The sequence below is a fragment of the Oxyura jamaicensis genome, chromosome 7 (assembly GCF_011077185.1).
Source record: "Oxyura jamaicensis isolate SHBP4307 breed ruddy duck chromosome 7, BPBGC_Ojam_1.0, whole genome shotgun sequence".
Lineage (NCBI taxonomy): Eukaryota > Metazoa > Chordata > Aves > Anseriformes > Anatidae > Oxyura > Oxyura jamaicensis.
Window position 1 is genome coordinate 38,002,905 of NC_048899.1, and position 19,447 is coordinate 38,022,351.

The 19,447-nt window shown below is 47.2% G+C and overlaps 2 protein-coding genes and 1 long non-coding RNA gene across 7 annotated transcripts in view; 1 reads left to right on the plus strand and 2 right to left on the minus strand.

The window, feature by feature from the left end:
* CACNB4 (calcium voltage-gated channel auxiliary subunit beta 4) overlaps nt 1-7,744 on the minus strand; it is a 78,706-nt gene extending 70,962 nt beyond the window's left edge. For all 4 annotated transcript variants that reach the window (XR_004752391.1, XR_004752390.1, XM_035331825.1 and 1 more), the window contains exons 1-2: nt 7,629-7,744; nt 7,429-7,512 (exon numbers count right to left, since the gene is read on the minus strand). Coding sequence is in view for 2 of the 4 variants with exons in the window: in XM_035331825.1 (XP_035187716.1) it covers nt 7,429-7,512; nt 7,629-7,637 (93 nt within the window). In the remaining 2 variants the exon portion in view is untranslated. The remainder of the gene's footprint in view (nt 1-7,428; nt 7,513-7,628) is intronic.
* Nucleotides 7,745-10,177: 2,433 nt separating this feature from the next.
* Nucleotides 10,178-19,447, minus strand: part of STAM2 (signal transducing adaptor molecule 2) — a 35,966-nt gene continuing 26,696 nt past the window's right edge. For both annotated transcript variants that reach the window (XM_035331823.1, XM_035331824.1), the window contains 7 exons: nt 18,795-18,889; nt 18,299-18,381; nt 18,031-18,118; nt 17,187-17,241; nt 15,797-15,950; nt 14,085-14,254; nt 10,178-13,855 (listed from right to left, as the gene is read on the minus strand). In XM_035331823.1, coding sequence (XP_035187714.1) covers nt 13,624-13,855; nt 14,085-14,254; nt 15,797-15,950; nt 17,187-17,241; nt 18,031-18,118; nt 18,299-18,381; nt 18,795-18,889 — 877 coding nt within the window. In that variant the 3' untranslated portion in view covers nt 10,178-13,623. The remainder of the gene's footprint in view (nt 13,856-14,084; nt 14,255-15,796; nt 15,951-17,186; nt 17,242-18,030; nt 18,119-18,298; nt 18,382-18,794; nt 18,890-19,447) is intronic.
* LOC118169971 lies at nt 15,977-16,920 on the plus strand. Its single transcript, XR_004752402.1, has 3 exons — nt 15,977-16,135; nt 16,697-16,702; nt 16,741-16,920. It is a non-coding gene; the product is annotated as an uncharacterized LOC118169971 (long non-coding RNA).

Here is a 19,447-nt window from a genome sequence, read left to right on the forward strand (position 1 = left end):
CGCCAGGAGGATACATGGAAACAAACACCCACACCATGCACAAAGAGACAGGCAACTCCGAAATACAGGGAATTGTGGATGAGGAAGAGCCAAACCCTATTTTTTATTCATACCTACGCTGCCTCTGCTATTAATACCTGACTTCTCTTGCGTGACTTTAGGCTATTTTAAAAATGAAACCTTGTTCCCATGGAGACAATAGGCCGGTCAGCACATCTGCTGGAGAAGAGGGGATACATTTCTTTAAGTGAGATATTAAGGGCCCAGGCTTCCAGGAACCCGTGCCAACGGCTCCACCAAGCACCCAGAAGGGACGCTGATGGTGTAGCGAGCTGTCACCTACCCGATCTCCCTCCGTCACCTACACCATCTCCGATGCTCTCGTTCGCCGACCCATCCTCCCCGCCACGTGCCGTGCTCACGGACGACAGCTTCTCATTAGCCGAGCGTAACGAACCTGCCTCGACAGCTCCTAGGTGGCTCTGCACAAAGCCAAGCAAACCCCACAGCTCGGGGATCTCTTTATTTATTTATTAGCACCACGCAGTCACGATCGCTGTTTGCTTGCAAACAACGACAAAAATCCTTTTCCTTTTCCAGCAGAAGACTAATGGGAGCGTAATTTGAGATTCAATTAGTGCGTTAAGAAGCATTCAATTAAGCCTCCCGGTGACACAGAGACACGCAGGCACGCTCACTCTCCAGATGAGGAACCGAAACTCGCAGGGAGCCTGCTGGCTTCATCACGGTGATGGCAGGATTACGGAGGGAACCCACATTTCCTATTCTCTGTTTCCCATCAAGAAAAGCCACGGAAGTTTCCCTCTATGGCCACTTTGGACTGGTGAAGCTCACCCCGCAGCCACCCCGAACCCGGCTGTGCAAGGAAAAACCCAAGCAAGACAGGATTTGGGGGCGCGGGGATCAAGGCAGCCCCGTGACAAAGGCCAGCGCAGCTTCCAGATGTGCGCACCTAGGTGGGACAGCCAGGTGCCTCCAGCTGTGCCCGACACGGAGGCCAGGAAAGGACACTCCAAGGGATGTCCAGGCAGCAAAGCTGCATCTGAAGCACACTCAGCTCCGCTGCCTGGGATCAGCTCGGTGCCACTCCTACTGCTCGGGAGCACCCACAGGCTCCAGGGGGACACGGGCACAGACAGCACCAGAGCCTGCCCTCAGCGGTGCCCTCCAGCAGCTGTCTTCAGAAACCATCGCCACGTCTGGAAACGAAGCTCAGGCCACGGCGACACGGGTGGGAGACACTGACCGCCTTCTCCCAGAGCTGACGGCAACTTCTGTACTTGTAGAGCTTAGGGATATGGTTTAGTGGAAGATTTGTTAGCGTTAGGTCAGAGGTTGGACTCGGTGATCTTGGAGGTCTCTTCCAACCTAGACTATTCTGTGATTCTGAACGCTTCCTCCGTGCTGCTGTGCGCGGGAGAAGACTGCAACCGGCCTCAAAGTCAAAGGGACACTGGTGTGCTAAAGCAAGGCGCTCCGTGAAAGCTGTTGTAGCTCCAGCACGACTTGTTCTGCCTTAGTGCGAGCCTGCAGGCTGGGTTAAGCCAAAGTCAGCCGGGCTTAACCTAAAAGAGGCAACTGTTGTACCAGTTAAGCACATGGGTTTGAGAACAAAGGCAAGTTAAAACAATGCCGCTCTGCCATGAAGACAAGCCTTGCGTTCTCTGGAGATAGGGATGAATCTTTTATTCACCTGTCAAATGCTTTAACAGTTTCTAAATGCTGTATAGAAAAAAATAATGATCCAGCCTTGTGTCGAAAGCATAATCATATTCCATGACAGTAAGTTATATTTTAGAAATTAATGACTCATCGTAGAATTGAGCTCATCCTGGTAAATCACGGAGATTCTGATCTGCTCCCTTGCAGATATATATTTTATCAATCTCCTCAGCATTTGGTTTTGAGAAATGCCTGGTTCGCTGCGCATCGAGACGGGACCGGACAGCATCACCCACCTCCCGCTACCGGGAAATCTGTGTTACAGGAGACCAACGTCTCAAGGTCATCCACTGATGGCTCACTACGTCCTCAGGAAAATGGCTTAAAGACAAGAACTGAAGGGGAAAAAAAAGTTTACGAAAAGATCACTACCTCTGCCTACGCACATCACCAATCAGCAAAGACCACATTTAATTCCTCTTAACTTGGAGCAGGAATGAGACAAACGGTCTCATTCCTGCTCCAAGTCAGTTTGGCAACCGACCCCAGCACGAGCACCCTCCCACCGAAGATCACCACTTTATAGTGCAGTCAGCAAACAACATCAACTAAAAAGCTCCAAATTGTACTTGGGGCCATGCAATACTCCTGAAATGTGCTGGTGCACGGAACTCAGCTGGCATTTTCCTGGGCAGACGACCGAACTCGTGCGCTTCGCAGCTGAGAAGACACCCGAGATGGCAACTGGGTGGTTGGTTACGTGTCGTGTGCGCTAAGGGAAAAGCCTTCAGATTGTATAAACAACAACACAAGCGGCTCAGATGCCCTTAGAGCTTTCCAAATCTGATACACAAAAACTACTTTGTCTTGACCGAACAAAGAGACGACTGAACGTGGATGCCAGCATCCAACTAGAGTACACCGCTTGGTCCCGCAGGGAGAACACCACAATCGCATGTCCAGAGGCACAGGAAAAAATAACCTGAAAACAAAGCAACAAAACCCTTTTGAGAGATATTCACTCTGTTTGCAACCATTAAAAATGCTGCCGTGGCTTAGGAGATGGTCGAATAGCAGAAGGTTTTTCCTGTTTCCTTTTCCTCTCAGTATTACAGTTGAAAAAGCAGCAAGCACAAGCACTACCAGAGAGGCAACACGAGGTTTACCTGTCTTAAAAGAAACCAACTTTAACTTCTACTATCTTTAAAAAATAATCAGCAAAAAAAAACATCCAGAAGTAAAACTCACGTCTGAATGTGGCTCTGTGCAGTTAGATGCAGTGGACAAGAACACTCTACCTGAAGTCTCTGGCAAGAGCTGAAGACAATTCCCACTGCCTACTCCGAGTCTCTCATTGCAGGGCCCTGTTGGTAGCCAGGAGCAGACAGCCCCGTATTTCGTTTCCAACACGGGGTTACCACAGCGCTTGCCTGGCAGGGCAGTTAGGCACAGCAGATAACAAGTAACAGCCCTGCAGAGAAAGGAGTAAACCACCAGGTCCAGACAAAGTCAAATTTTGGTTGCATCTCCAGCAGTAGAGGTACCTTAACTTCGACTCCTTCCCATCAGACAAAACTCCATCCGTCCTTCAGCTCACGAGACTTCATCCAGCCACATCTCTAAATGAGAGAGGGCAGGCGGGGTGGGGACCTCGGAGGAGAAGACAGATGCCACAGGGAGGGAAGGAGGCAGAGCCCGCGGGAGCGGCGCCGGGGCGGCAAGAAGACCTGAGATCTGCTGCTCGGCCGCGTCTGGAGGAGGGGACGTGGCTGCGTGCCCCCTGCACAACCACGGAGCCCCTTGGGGCGCGCTGCTCGTCCCATCTCCTCGTGCCACCGCCCCTGCTTCAGGCACCGGCTGCCCCTGGGGATCCCTAGTCCAGTTACGCAGACGGAGCCGTTTGCTGTGCGCTCCTTCCTCCCAGGATTGTACGGGCAGACACACAAAGGCTTCAACGACTCCTGGCACACGTACCCGGGAAGCAGGAGGGGCAGCCTCTGCCCCGCCAGCCCAACCAGGACCACCCGGTAAGGGAGCAGCCGCTGGGGCACTTTGTTTGACAAGACGTGGTGCTGTGACATAGCCTTTGGGCGACTTTTCCTGTTGTTCACAGGTCACCCAACTTTTCTCAATGAAAGTATTTGAAAGAAAGCACAGGCAACGAGAACGGTGCTACCAGAAGTCAAAGGAAAAAGATAGTAATTGCATTACAAGTCACAACGTGAAAGGTGGAAACAACATCCTCCGGGAAAACCAAACCAACCAGCAATGAATTATTATTACAGCATTTGCAGAAGTATAAGCGTATGTTTTCAGCTGCCCTACTTCTTCTCTTATGCCACCACGTTGATAATTGACTTCTGTCCCTTAAGGGACTTGTTAAATAGAATTGAGCAGCACCCGCCACGTAAGAAGAACAATTTTGTACACCCAGCCTTCGCTCAAGCGCGGCATTAACAGCTTCAGCGCCAGGCCTGCTCGCAGCCCCGGCTCTGCCACCCATGGGAGAGGTGCCCAGGCAGCAGCACCCTGAAACCTGCAGCACCGTGGGAGCGCCGGAGCTGCTCGGCTGCCCTGGTGCGGGCTGGACAGGGCTGAGCAGCCCTCCTGCAGCAGCCAGAGGTACCCACAGCACACCGAGAGCAGCACCGTGAGCTGCCGTCCTGCTTCACCACCAGTGAAGCGCAGACGAGCAGGCTGCTCACTCGTGTGCCCACCTTCTAACACGGGACCTAAAGCTGCCCCGCGCAGAAAGGCGACGTGCGTTACTGCTTGCACAACTCGGTGCCCTCCCAGGGCAGCCCGAAGGTCACATGAGGCTACGAGCGACCTTACCCTCTGGAGAAATTGTTCTTTCGCAGTAGCTGGGCTGATTTCCAGCCGTGCCTACCTGGCCCCACTTGCACCTCACTCAGCGCCTGTCCTGCAGCGCAGCGCTTCTCCAGGAAGAGGCCAGCACGGGCTCCGTCGGCTTTCCACCCGCACGGGACATTTGTAGCTCTGCCGTTGCAGACACACACGAGACTCACAGCGACTGCCCGCACTCATCACCGCCCGCTCTCACAGAAACACAAACTCAGAAGCTCGTCCAAGCATCATTCTGGTACTAAGTTGAACTGACCGATGAACTGAAACCAAAAATCAAATGCAACATAATGAAAAGTTGGGTAAAGAGCTCAAGGCCGGGGGACCTGTGCATCCCCTGACACAAAAAGAAGGAAAAGAGTAAAATTTCCATTGGTATTGTGAAAACCGCTCCACAACTCATAGCACATACGAGATCCAAACCAGGTTTAAACTCCTCCAAGACCCTTACTGCAAATCTCACTAACAGAATCTCCTTTTGCTTTTAATTACACTTACAGCTCCAACATTACCTGAAGACAACTCCTGTGACCAGGACTTCCACTTCTCAAAGAAAGAATGCCAACCCTGAAGTGCTCGTTCAGCACTAAAGGAGCAGCAGGAACACCGCAGTGTACGGGAGTGGCGAGGAGGGGAATTTCCAATGTGAGGAACATTGTACTGATCGCAGAGGAAGAACTAACGCGACCCTTACCTAAACACTCCCTTGATGTAGTTCTCTACTCACGCTCCCTCAGCAAGGGGAAGGTGGGAGGCAACCCAGGCGTTATTTTTGTTGCTCAGCTCACACAACCCGAGTGAAATCTTCCTACTGATCTCATGAAGAGAACTAACGCGCTTGCCTGCTCAGGTCTCCAGATACAGAATCACTGTGGATCTCCTACCGTCCGAAAGCGCTGCAGTCTGAAACGTCATCTCGGAGAGTGACTAAAATAAATGCCTCTACCTGACTTTTCTGAAAGGACCAACGTTCAGGAGCGCAGCTGCCCTTATTCCCACTTAAACGTGCGTTTTCACGTGGGCAACGCCTGCAACACGTGCTTACAAGCGGTGCCTGTGACTACAGAGCCACGCACACCAGCAGCACGAGGAGCACAGCACACCATCCACAGGAGGATCTCAGGTTCTGAAACCCAAACCTTGGCAGCCACAGGACTGTCACAGTAGAGGACAGGCAAATAATCCCTGCAATTTCCATCCTAATTCAGCCAAACGTAGGGACGCAAGAATCACAAAGTATTATTTATTATTCTGCTAGATCAAAATGAGATTTTTGCCTTATATATCTGGCAATGCCCCTCAAATGCACTACGTAGCACGCACTACCGTCCCATCGAGGGGGATTTCAGAAGTAAATACAAGCCTCCCTACCTTCCCCAAAAGGCACCAAACACACTGAATCCCGCAGTGCTTCCAGAGCACGCCAAGTCCTGAGCCATGAGGCCAAAGAAAGTGCAAAGCAGAAGAAACTCTCAGCGTGTTTGGAACACAGCTGGGATACTTGATGCAATCTAATTGACCCGTCACATCCAGCTCGCGCGTCTGAAGAGCAGCAGCTTTCACGCGAGCAGCGGCTTTCCCCAGGTACTGCCGTGAGCGCTCCCACGTGCAGGCTTTCGGAGCCAGGCAGCGCAGACCCACTCCCTCAGACATCCCGTGCTCAGGAACAACACCGATTCCCCTCGGTGTGTCTCAGTCACGAGCCCTCAGCCTCCCGCGTGAGCACAACACCCGTGAATCACTTGAAGTGTAATTTCCAACAGCCTGAACGTTCTCCAGGACATCTCCAGGAAGGGCCCACAGCTCCTCCTGCCCTGCTGGAAGCGAGGAACGGCCGCGCTCCATCCCCTCACCCCCGGACCAGCCCCACACCTTGCACATCTCCGCAAAACGGGCTTCCACGCTCAACAAGCCTCCCTTGGCTTTCCAAGGACCCTCATCCGCTCTCCTTCTGCTCCTTTAATTTTCTCCTAACAGCACCGAGAGACCTGGGCGAGTGCGAAGCCGGGGCCATCCGCCAAGGAACATTTCACCTCTTCTCCTTCTAGAGCAGATTAATAATTCTGACTCTGACAAACATCACTCGGGAGAGAAAGCGAAGCTTCGGTGGCCACGGCTGCTAGCCTTTGTTTTACCAAGGGACAGCTAGCAGACTGCAAACACAAGAAGAAAGGGCAGAAATAGTTATTAGCAGGAGGCTTCGTCTAAATTGCCACTGCTGCTCCCGGAACGCCAGGGGAAGCAGGGCTGGGTATAATTAGCACCGAGGAGCCTGCAGCCCCAAACTGAGGTGCCTGCACGCACATCTCTGCGAGCACACGTCTTTCAGAAACCTTCAACTCCTCAGAGAAAGCAAGGGCTAAAACCTGGGCTCCTGTTCTGTCAGGAAAGTGGATTTTTTGCCGGCACAGGCACAGCGGATAGCTGAGAAATCCACCTGGAGCGTAATCCAGGGCTCACAAACTGGAAGGCAGGCACAGCGCGGGTGTTTCTCAGGAGAAGTCGCGGCTCCAGGTGCCTTTTCCAGGCCTCTCGGGTCACCGCCGCCAGGGTCGCGGCGCTGGGGCTCACCCGCCCCAGAACTCCCCCCCGGAGGGGCACCGCGACTTTGACCAGCACCAGCCCTGACGGCCACAGCGCAGAGCCACAGGTGGCCGCAGCACCGCCACACCGCCCTGCGACCACCTCAGGGCGGTGAAATTAAAGAGAACCACGCGTGCAACGAGCGCGCACCCGGCCGGCCAACTTCACCAACTCCGAGCGGAGCCCGGGGGCTGAGGGCGAGGAGCGGGGCGCTGAGGTGGGGGCGCTGCCCCCCCGCCCGGCCGAGGGGGAGCCCCCGGCCCCGGAGCCCCCTCGGAGCCGCCCCCGGCCGCTCACCTGCCGCAGGATGAAGCTGGTGGACGTGGTGCTGCCGTCGGAGCGCTTCAGCCGGCTGCGGCGCGTCGCCGTGCCCCTCGTCACCTGCGCCGGGGAAGGCGAAGACATCAGGGTCGTGCCCGCCTCAGCCCAACCCAGCCCTGCCCGGCACAGCCCGGCCCACGGCGGCCGCCCCCCGGGGGGGCCCCGCAGTCACCCACCGCGGCCATGGCAGCGAGGATCGGCGGCGGCTCCCGCGGCCCCGCACCTCAGCGCTGCCGGGGAGCGAGTGCGCGGAGGGCGAGGGCGGGAGGGAGGGGACGGGGAGGAGGCGGCGCGGGGGGCGGGCGGCGCGGGGCGGGACGGGGCCGGGGCCCCGCCGCCATCTCGGGGCGGGTCGGCTCCGCCGCTCCCCTTCGACGCCTCACACGGGCGGTCGCCGCCACGGCCCCCCCGAGCCCGGCCCCAGGCCCCGTTGGGGTGCCCCCGGGCCCCGCCTCAGCGCTGCCCGCCGGGCTCGGCACGGGCAGGTGAAGGCTGGCAGGGGCGGGGGGACGCGCCCGTGTGGAGACCTGCCTGAAATTAAAGAGCAGGAACGGCGTTTCTGAGGAGCTTTCCGTGTCCGCCTTGCTCCTGCTTGGCGGCGTATCGGGCTGTGCACCCACACCCGGCTCTCCCCCGACCTCTTTTGGGGTTGTCTGTGAGGGGCCCGCTGAGGAGCGCTGTATCTGGGTAGTTCACTCTCAGAGCTGACAGATTTATTACAAACTACGGTCACGTATGATGAACAGAAACGATCACGAACTGCCAGAAGTCACCAGAGCTTTTGGTACAGCGCCTGTCGTCCTGCAGAAACGAGAGCTGCCTCCCGGCCTGGCCCCGCTGCGCCCCATCCCTACCCCAGGCCCTGGCAGGCCGCGGACAGGACCGCAGGCGCTCCGGACAAGTCCCGGCTTCAAGTCCAGCACGGCCTCCTGAAGCTGGAACCGATCCCCAGCCGCTGCACCTGTGTAAACCAGCCTCCATTGCACGGCCTCCTAGCACTTCCAAGCATCGATCGGTGTGAGTTTGCATCAACTACCATTCATAAAGAATGCTGTAATTTCCAGGGCACCGCGGGATAAAAATAAATCAAGAGATGAAGCAACTTGTTTGAAGTCAAACGGGAAATCTGGAGAAGAAGTGGAAGCAGGACCTGGATTTCCTGCTTCCCACTCCTGTGCTTTAGCTACAAGTACATTACACCTCCCACTGCAATGAATGAGAAATGTGTGCATCTTTGAACTGATCCCACTTCTACTCCAGAACGCTTTGAACACAGACCAGCTCCCTTGGAAAATAACTTTTTTTTCAACCAACTGGGAAAGGGATCAAGAAAGCAAGCTGCCAAAAGCATCAAAGCACCACCACTTCTCCAACGTATGCAGTAGCAACTTTATTTATATTCAGAATTACATTAGAGCTACCTTTTTCAGCCAGCTGCCATGACCTTTAAAATTTGTGAAAACAATTAGTGCACCCGGATACCAGATGTGTGAAATCAAGGCAGCATTATGGCAAGCACCTGCATAATAGGCTCAAATCGCGCTCTGAAGGCTGATGCCCACTGGCTCCATACAGAACATGCACACCTCTGCTGAAAACCCAAGGTACGACAGGGTGAACACATCTCTCTCACACTATAGACACAAACTGTAGATTTTTTATTTTTTTTTAAACCCTGGAAGAAATTAGGCAGCCTGGTTTCTTTATCAGAGATGAATGTGGGTCATGAATGCTGTAGTCTAAATTAGATTATTTTTAAATTCACCTTAGTCATTAAATAGGTACTAGTAAGGATACTTTTAACATTATTCTTAGTGTGGCTATGTGGCTCACTTCCCAAAGTAAGATACCGTCCAGAAGATGTACACCATCATCTCACTTTAGCCAGATGTAGTCATGTTTGAGATTTGAAATGAAGAACAGAGTATTTGCCAGTAATTTAGTAAATGTGCTGGCTTTGTAAGGTTCAGAGGTGTAGTTTAAAGTAACCTGAAATCAAGCCAGTAGGGTCAGTGCCTCAAAAGGGAGCTGTAAGTGGTGGAATGCGGCGCGGTGCTTTGTGTCTAATAATGCCATCCTCAGGTGCAGCAGGCTCCTTGCACACACTGGTTTGACATTCATTCACAGCCTCAGCAGAAGGCGTCTTTAAAGCACAAGGATTTATTCTTACTTTGAGCTACGAATCCTTCTGGGTAATTCGTCTCCTTGAAAACCTATAATAAGCCCTAAGCAATTACAGTTCATTCTTAGGATGTGCGATAACACTGCTCTTAAAATTTCATTGTATGTGTTTTCTACATAAACACCTTATCATTTGTGGCAATTGTGTGTTACCATTTTTTTAAGGTTGTTCTCTTCTGTTCCCCAGAGCGGTGAACATACATACCGGTTAGCAACCAGCACGCAGCACTCTCGAACATGCTGAGCCCAGCTTAGACAACTAAAGGTAACGAGCAAGGGTTCCTGACTAGAGGAGCTCATCCAGCAGAGGTGAAATGCAGCACAGCTCTGAAACGAAGCTCTTCTCCTCCAGAGCACTGGCACTGCTGGGAGCGCGTGGGAGCGCGATGAGCTGGAGGTAAGTGGGCGCACTGGGGAAGGAGGAAGGTGAAGGCTACAGCAGCGAAGTTCACAACTCACACTGTGCGTGGCACCTCATGCAGCTTTTGCCTCGTCTTTCTGGCAAGGATTTAACCTAAGTAGTAAACAGAAGACTCTTCACCCGTTTGTTAAATAAACTTTGTTTTATTCACACAAGGCAATGCACACATATTGCAGACGAGGCCAAACGGATATTCCATTAAAACACATCCCCTGTCCTTAATACTGCAAACTCTTTAAGGTAATTTTCTGTAAGAACTGTGACGCATCTATTAACCAGTACGTATTCACCTCAAACCCCAGGCAAAATAGAAGTAGAACCACAATCTGCATCCAGAATTCAGGCATGCTGTATGCTGGGGGTCAGTTCGCTAGCTGGCAGACGTTACAATTCCAGCGGAGCCAGCAGAGATGAAAATCCAGAAGTGCTCAGACCCTGCCCCATTTACATTTCTTTTCCTTCATTTCTCATTTTCACTGATTCAAAACAGTTTCAGTCAGTTTCATGTAAAATTTAACTGGTAAGAGCCATAAATTCTAAAAAGTTATTTATTCGACAAATATATCACAGTGTTCAATGTAAGCAAGAGTAGTGCCTATTATGTCTTAGAAAAGATGCATAGATAAAAATAAGAAAAAACCCTTCCTATCAGAAAATAATTACTGTAAGAGATTGCAGCTACAGCCAGGTCCTGCTCGGCCCTCCCTCCTAAAGGACAGCCTTCAAAAGAATTACTGTTCCACAAGCCTATGGACATCAATGAACAAAAGCTAAATGAACACAGAACATTATTTTAAGGTCTACCTGTTACAGAAACAATCTTAACGTTGTCATTTTTATACCAAATAGACAATGCATTTGTCACATCAAGGCCATATGAAATACCAACGAGTCTCAACACGCACCTCGGAACGGTGGCATTACAGACATGAAATCATTGCTTTCAGCTGACTATACCTTAGACATAATAGGTTGCCAATTCACACTAGAGGAAAACGTATCTAGCATCGGTATTTTTAACATCCATGAAACAAATATTCCAATAAAATTCTCATTATAAAGTTGCACAAACTTCTATGTTAACTATTAAGAGTTTATATGAAAACGCAGAAGTTATCTACCCTTGATTCCTGTTATAAAACAGTAGGAATAAACCTAGTGTAGAAATCCGAAGTTAGATAAATCCTTTGGCAGCATGTTCAGTTACAATCAGGCCTTAAAAATAAATATGATAATGTATAGAAGTTTGAAGAGGAAAAACAGTTCCTATTAACACCAAAACCCTCTAAATACACTATTTTAATAATTAAATTATTTTACACTATCTACAAGTTGCGTATCACAGAATTCAGAATATAAGAGATGACAATCACAAATCTGGCTTTTATAAAATTTCAGGCTTTAACAGTATGCATATATGTAGTTGTGTAGAAAATCTCAGACAAATGAGTATATACATTATTTATATTCAGAAAATAATTAAAAGTAATCAAATCACATCTGTCTAGCCATCTCCATTTAGGATGCTCAATATTTCCGCTGGATCAAAGTTTGGAATCCAATAAAAATCCCTACCTTTAGCTCATTTACTAATAAACATGGAAAATCTACATAAATGACAGCAAGGTCTAGTTTGATTATAAACCAATTTGGAACGAAATAAACTCTTACAAAAAAAATCTCAAAACAATAAGAATTTTGAACAGCAGCATTGAAATTAATTATTCCTCTTAAGACAAAGTTATCGAAATATTCAGTATTGCAACGTGTTATTTATACGAAGCTACTTCAGAGGGAAGGATACAAAAATTAAAGTCATTTCAAAAGGAAAGATGATAGACTCTTTCTAACGGCACAGATTTAAATAATGATTTAAAGAGCAGGTACTGAATCCCTTATTCCATAAGCACGAGGCTGCAATTGAATAAAGTCATGATACTACGTAATTAAATAAAATGCAAAAGCAATGGAGGTGGCACTGAGTGAACGGTGGTTTTTATTACTCAGCAACAGTCTACAATCTGATAGTTCTCATTTGGTAGAGAAATTACACACCAAACATACTTATTTAGACATTTTTGGAGTTTCAGACATTTAACAAGATGTTTTATCAGTGATTTGCTTCCATTATTTTCCCAATCTAAAGATTATTACTCATGGTCAAATTGTTACAATACGTATAAATACGACTACGCTCAAGTGAGTAGGTAAACAGGAGAATTCAGTGATTTTTTTCAGAGGCTGAAACCACTAAAGCAAAAACATTCCTGAAAGGTAACTCAGCTCAACTGTTCCTCTTTAAAGGAAAAGAGAAGAACCTACCCATTAAAAAGTGCATCGGGAAGAAATTCTTAGATTTCTTTTCTTAGCCACCAAACGCTCCACTTCCACAGTCCCAAGGCAATTCCTTTTCTAAGGACGTCTGGTGTTTCCAACACGCAGCCATTCCTTGTGTTAAGTGAGGAGCACAATCACAAAGCACGCGTAGTCTGCCTATACGTGGTATGTTAAATGCACCTTTCCCAACTGGTTTAAGAGCTTCCCTCTGTGACCAGTGTTTATTTAGACATGTAAATGGCAGCAGCAAAAGGAAATCCTAGAGAGGCAAGAACCCCCTGGTCCCATAGAGATGATTCCTGTTCCACTTGCCTCCCCAAGCGAAACGGAACAAAGCCGGATTCTCAGTCTTAAGCTTCAAACATTCTTGAGCCCCTCCTTTACCACACAGAACTACAGTTCTCCTTCACTTCTACATACAACAAGAAAAGGAAAAGAAAGTACATTCCGTACAAGACCCTGGCTCAGCACCTCATATCCGGAGTACCCACAGTCTGCTGGGAGCATCCCTTGCAGTATCACCTCTGCCAAAAGCAAGTTCAAGCAACCCCCCGCAATTGCTTTCAAGAGAAACACATCAGAGTTCTCTGTAGGTTCCCAAAATCTAATAGGCAGCACTGCAAAAACATCATTCCTCCTACTCCTGTAGGTACGTGGTCCTCTCTGTCACAGTATCAAATCATTTTCTCTTCCAGCTCTCACCTGATTAACTCGTGCAGCTGTTCCAATGATCTAGTGCACACCATGTCATAAAGCTCACGACAGCCGCACAGAGAGAAGGAGGTGTCTAAATCTGCAGAGGTTTTCTGAAGCTACTTGGACAGAAAGATTACAGTGAGACACCAGAAGAGACAATGCGTAATGAGAGCAACGCATAACACTGCGTATGCGTCCTCAAGTTTCCTGAAACACATTAGAAGAGAAAATTATTTTTGCCCAATCTTTTTACTTATATTCAGACTCACAAATGGCATTTCTTGAAACCTTTGAACTAAGGGCTCACAGTAATCTGAAATTATTTTAAACCATTACCTAACCTAGTTCAAACTACCTTTAAGCGAACGATTAACGACCGGTTCTGATGTATATTTGTACTCAGCATCACCCTAATGCACAAAGTTGGGTTACTTAAAAAGGAAAATGCATTTTGATATCCGTGACAGGTATTAATAAAAATCATTCGATTCAGCAACTTGTATTCATTATCTGAGGAATACGAGCCTGGCTTGTTTTTAAAGGAGGGGCTGTTGGTGGTAGTTAGTTTGTTGCTGCAGAACGGAATGAGCAGGAACTGCCATGGGATAGCCTGGTCCTTGGGGCAAAGCGGACGCGTTACTCTGGTAAGCTGACATATCCACCGACACTCCCATCTGCGGCTGGCTGTAGGCAGCTGTGCTGGCAGCCGACGGAAGACCAGCATTCTGGTTCACGTACGCCTGGTTCAGCACAGAATCTGGTCCTGGGCTGTAACGAAACAAAGCCAAACAAGTCTAACTCTGACAAGGTCACATCCGTTTCTCTGCTAAGCAGATCTGCAAGTGGGAATTTTGCCTAGCCCAAAAGCAAGCTGTGCATTTTCCGAGTGGTTAAACAGCAGTACCCGTCACTGCACCTCATGGAGATACAGCCTCTAGGCAAAGCAGTAGAATTACCATCAGGAATAGCGTGACCTAAGAGTTTGCTGAAATGGTACCTTAAATAGGCAGCCTGAGCAGGCTGAGTTGCTCCAGAAGAATTGATATTTTGAGGCAGAGACCTCAGCTGTCCCATCTGATCAGGTCCTAGGCCATAACCTGGGGAAATGGTGACTTGGTGAACACCTTGGATCATGTAGTTTCCACTAGGTGGCTGTACAGGATATGACTGTTAATTAAAAAAAAGCATACTTTTTATTTTCCATTAAGCAGCAGCAAATGTGGCACAGAATACAACTTCAATAAACAAATACATTAGGATTCAAAGGCTCAATTAACATCAATTTTCCAACAACGTTTTAAAACTAGCACTTGCAACTTCTCCTAACACAAGCTATAAATAGACATCTTTTATTGCCATCAGCAGACACCTTTTCCAAAAATGCCCTGCTAACAAGGTCTGACCTTACTATCTGGAAGATCCTTTTGTATCATGTACAAGACCTTTGCCCTTCCCCAAAACCTTGTTCTTTTTCTGTAATTTGCCTTGCCTTTACAATATTCAGTCCTCACACATTTTGACGCACAAACATGGTTGAGTGGGATGAGCACCATACAAGATTTGTTATTTAATACATCTTGGGAATAAAACCAGAGGAATATTCTAAGACTATAACGTAAGAGGAAATAAAAAACCCTTCAGTTTCTGGCATTTCTGATTTAAGACAACGCACGTTTTCACCCCAAATTCAGATAGAGCAGGTGGTGTAACATGCTTATAGAAGTCTGCACAGCTCCTTGCTTTTGGACTTGGGACAGTATAGGGACACTGAAGGAACGGACAGCTTTGTGTCAAGTGACTCTGCCAGGCCCAGCACGAGTAGCATTATCTCACATTTTCACTGCTGGAAGCATGTATCTTGAAAGAAAAAGTCAACTCCCATTGCCTTTTGGCTCATGTTACTTCTTAACCTCCAAATATACCGAATTTTTCATCGTTACCAAGGTTAAGGACATGGAATTACTTTTAACTGACAGATTTTCAGACCTAGCAGTTGCTATGGCAACTATTCTTTATTCTTTTCCCACTGAACAATTAGCATTAAAGCAAAATTCATTTGAAGTGAAAACACTCATTCTATGCTTTCTTTAAAAAGGATCTTTAAAATCCCTCTCGCCTCTAATTTGGTTTTCTCAGGACACCAATATGACACACAAGAGATACTGTAAATCAGTTTTGAGCAACTACACCCACTAATACAATACCATTTTTTTTCCCCTTGGAAAAAAAAAAAGAGCTAAAACCAGATGAAGGTTTCTATACTTAGCAAAAGTGCACTGGGCTCATGATTAATGCACTAATATTCAAGTTCACTCACATCCCTGCTATTAGATCAGAAGGCAACATTTTACTGTAAGACTGAGAACATGACTCATCGCAAGAATATCCACCAAGCTGCTGAAACACACAATTCTCACTAGGAAAAAAAAAATCGCAGAAAGAATCTTTCAAGTATTTTCAATAAATCATCTTTATGTTAGAGTGAGCGAAATTAACATCTATAGCTTATTGTATGAGCAGCGAACTGCAAATCAAAGAACTCAGTTCTAGCGCATAAGTGCTAGTTTATTCTAAAGGCTACAGAAAGTCACCAGGCAATGTCAGATTGTTCGTAGGCTAGCAAGAAAGCCTACACTTCATTTTTGGTGTCATCTTTTTAAATAGGAACCTATATTAGGAAAGTCTCTATTTCCAGAAGAGGGTACTGACCTGCACTGAAACACCAGAAGATGTAGGTGGGTATTGTGCGGGATGGTGGAGTTTTGAGTAGGCTGAATACATCGGCGTTTCATTCATCAGTTTGTTATAGAGCTCCAAAGCTTCCAGAACTTTCACATTCAATTCAGATAATTCTGAATGCTTTCTGTTTCAAAACAAATGTATGCAAACACTAAGTTTCTCTAACATCTGGTGTTGGATAGTAAAAAAGAGAAGTATTTCATTAAACAGGTTTGAGCAAGCAAGAAATAACATCCTGAAAGGTAGATGGCTGATTTCTTACACATCTCCATCATAAAATGGTCAGAATCCACTCCGCTCTTTCTACCAGTTGTGATGGTTTTACTCGAGTGGGCAACCGAGCTCCACCACAACCGCTCTCTCACTCCTCCCCTCCTCAAAGAGGAAGGGGGAGAAAAGACAACACAAAGAGCTCGAGGTTTGAGATGAGAATGATTTAATTAAGGAAAGGGGAATGGGGAGAAAGAGAAACAAAAGAAACAACAAGGCCGCGCGGAAGCACAGAGAGAAAGAAAAAAAAAAGTTATTCTCTACTTCCCATCAACGAGCGATGTTCGGCCACGTCCCGGGAAGCAGGGCCTCAAAACGCGTACCGGTTGTTCAGAAGAGACCCTCCCCCATGAGAGCCCCCCTTTTATTGCTCAGTGTGACATCAGGTGTTATGGAATATCCCTTTGGTTGGTTTAGGTCAGCTGCCCTGGTGATGTCCCCTCCCCATCAATTGCCCACCCCCAGCCTGCTGGCTCTTGGGGGCCTGGAAGGAGTTCTGATGTTGTGCCAGCACTATGCAGCAATAGACACAACACTGGAGTGATACCAGTGCTGTTCCAGCTATGAGTGCAGAGCACAGCACTGTGTGGGCTGCTGCAGGGAAAGGTGACTCCATCCCAGACAGACCCAACACACCAGTGAAGGAGAGTCAAAATGGTGAACCACCACCCTTCCCTAGCTGTAATAAAGCAGGCGACTCCACGACGTTAGTCTATTTTTCCATTCACCATTAAATATCTCCGAGTCTGAGGGGAAAGGGCTAACGATGCTGCTGAACAGATTTTCCTGCTGTGGAGGGCAGTGAGCATCAGAATGAGAATGTCAAGTTCTAGACGGATGGAACAGCCTACGAGCAAGTGCTAACATAAAATACACCGAGTGACTTATGCAGTGTGTTTAGGAGAGCAGCAACAAAATCTTAAGTACAGAAGTCCTGGTGTTGGTAGTAAACATTAAAAAGTAGAAGTAGAACGGTCTAATTTTTTCTTGCAAGATTTTCTACCTTGGGAGATGAAGGAGAAAATGAAAATAAAAAAATAATACAATTTGAAGTATTAGTATATCATGCAGAAGCTACGTTCTGACTCACCTATCTATCTCTTCTAGTTTTTCATCTATCATTGGACCCATTTGTTGGCAAATATCTGTAACGAGGGAAGAGTCAAAGTAGTTAACATACTTCACAATTGAATTTTAAATCCAGCCAAAAAATACTTTAAGTACACGAAGCATGCAAAATTGGACGGTGTCCCTAGTTATCAGGCATGTCCAATTCCTCCAAACTGGAGAAGAAAAACACTTTGGTTATTCTGCTTTGTCATCCTCTCTTCACTTTCCCTCCACAAACAAAAGACTACTGATGAAAACCACTGAAAATTTTGCATTTCTGCTTCCACCTCCAAGGTTTATGGGGTTCTCATCTTTTACTGGAATACTGCAAATGAACCTATCTAGGCCTCCTGTACTGAAGATATTCCTTCATTTTCCACTCTTGCCATTCTAGAAAACACTTTTTTTTCCCCCCAAAGTACACTCAGTTGTTCTTGCACACCTCGAACTAACCAGCTCTTAAGTGAGCTGAACTTCCCCTGCCCTCTTAGGAAGCAGTACTTTGGAGAAACATTGACCTACAATTAATTGCTTATTTTATGTAGTTTTGATAGGAAGATATTTCTTGCAAAGATCAGGCAGAGTATACCAGCTAGAAGTGCTGCAAGTTGCTCTGTTAAACACGGATTTAGCTTGAAAACCGTTAGAAAATGCAGAGTTACATCCCCATGCTCCCACTGTGAAATAAGCTACTCTGCAGCACACTGACAGGAGATACCCTGGTTTCTCCGAGCGTAACAAATACAAAAGAGTTACCAGCTTAATCGATGGAAAAGAATTGTCAGAAGAAATACAAGAATTAGCAAAGTTAGTGCTCAAAGTACCTTCTGAGTCTAGAAGATCTGGAGAATCAAGCTTTAAATCTGTAGGATCTATACTCTGAAGTACCTGCAGTGTTTTATCCATCTTATCCTGGAAGGGGGAAGGTAAGGTTAACAACAGCTATTTCTGAAGCATGGCAGAGACTGTTTTAATTTTCAAATTAAAAAAGGTATTTATATATATATTAAAAAAAAGTTCTGGCAGCATCCAAGCAATGTTTTGATCACTGTAAAATATCAGCACTTTGGTATATTGGAAGTGACTGCATACCTCATCTATATAGACAGGCTCAGGTTCTGCTTTCTTAATTTCTTCTGTAGAATCCTCAGGAACACAATTTTTATCCACAGTTGCTGGAAGAACAAACAGTAGTTTCTTTCCTGTGGCTGCGTTACTACGTTAACTTAAGAAGTACACATTTTACTTGCTTAGCATCAAATCTTCAAATGAGATAGAAATTTGAGGAAGTACATCAAGCAGCGATGCCCCTAGCTGCTGGAGAAGTATTATGTTACTCTCTAAGAATTAGGGCAAAATGAACTGAATTGCTGCAACAGGGAGAAGGTAACAACTTACAATCAAAACATATCGTTAAAGTGAGCTAAAGCTGGGGTATATGCTTGCTTGAAACAATGTCAGGATTTCTCCCTCAATTCTTTTCTTGGGCTGATTTCAGGAAGTGATTTTGCTGATGGGCTAATTAGTACTCCCACCATAAGGCCGCCTTTCTAAAAAGAACGTGTCAGCTCTTTAGCAGCTAACTTACCTGCCTCGGGTTCAACATTTAAGTCAGAAGTCACAAAATTAGATGGAAACAATCCCACTCCTCTATGATTTTCACCTTTCCACCAATTGGCGTCACTGGGGAAATAAAGCCGTGTTACAAAACCCCGAACATCAACTCTGAGCATCGGCAGTATTTTGCGCTTTTGCCAGAAAAGCTGTGATATCCGAGACACTATTTCCCTAGGTGCCCAGTAAGGGAGGCAAAGGAGAACGTCTGTACAGATTAGCAGCCCAGCAAAGCCAAAAGCAGGAGCTGGGGGCATGGGGGTGGGGAGGAGAGAGGGCGGGCTCGGGGGAAGTAAAACCATTTAGCAGCAATCACTGCGAGCTTAAAGCACAACTGCTCGGTTCTTCAGTGATTAGATGATAGCCCATTATAGCTTCAGCTAAAAGTTTACCAGAAGTACACAGGTGGGGACTAACATTAGAAATATAATTAATCTGTCACAGCCTGTTAAATTAGAGCAGCGTTAGTAGGTTCTGCTTCTTCGCTATCATTGGAGCAACAGTGACAAGAGCGACAATAACTACCTGAAGCATTTTGCTTCAGTTTTATCCTGGCAAACGTGATGCTTGATAGGCAGAGGGTTAACAATGTCTGGTATTAGCTGGAGTTCAGTACTGCGTTGTGCG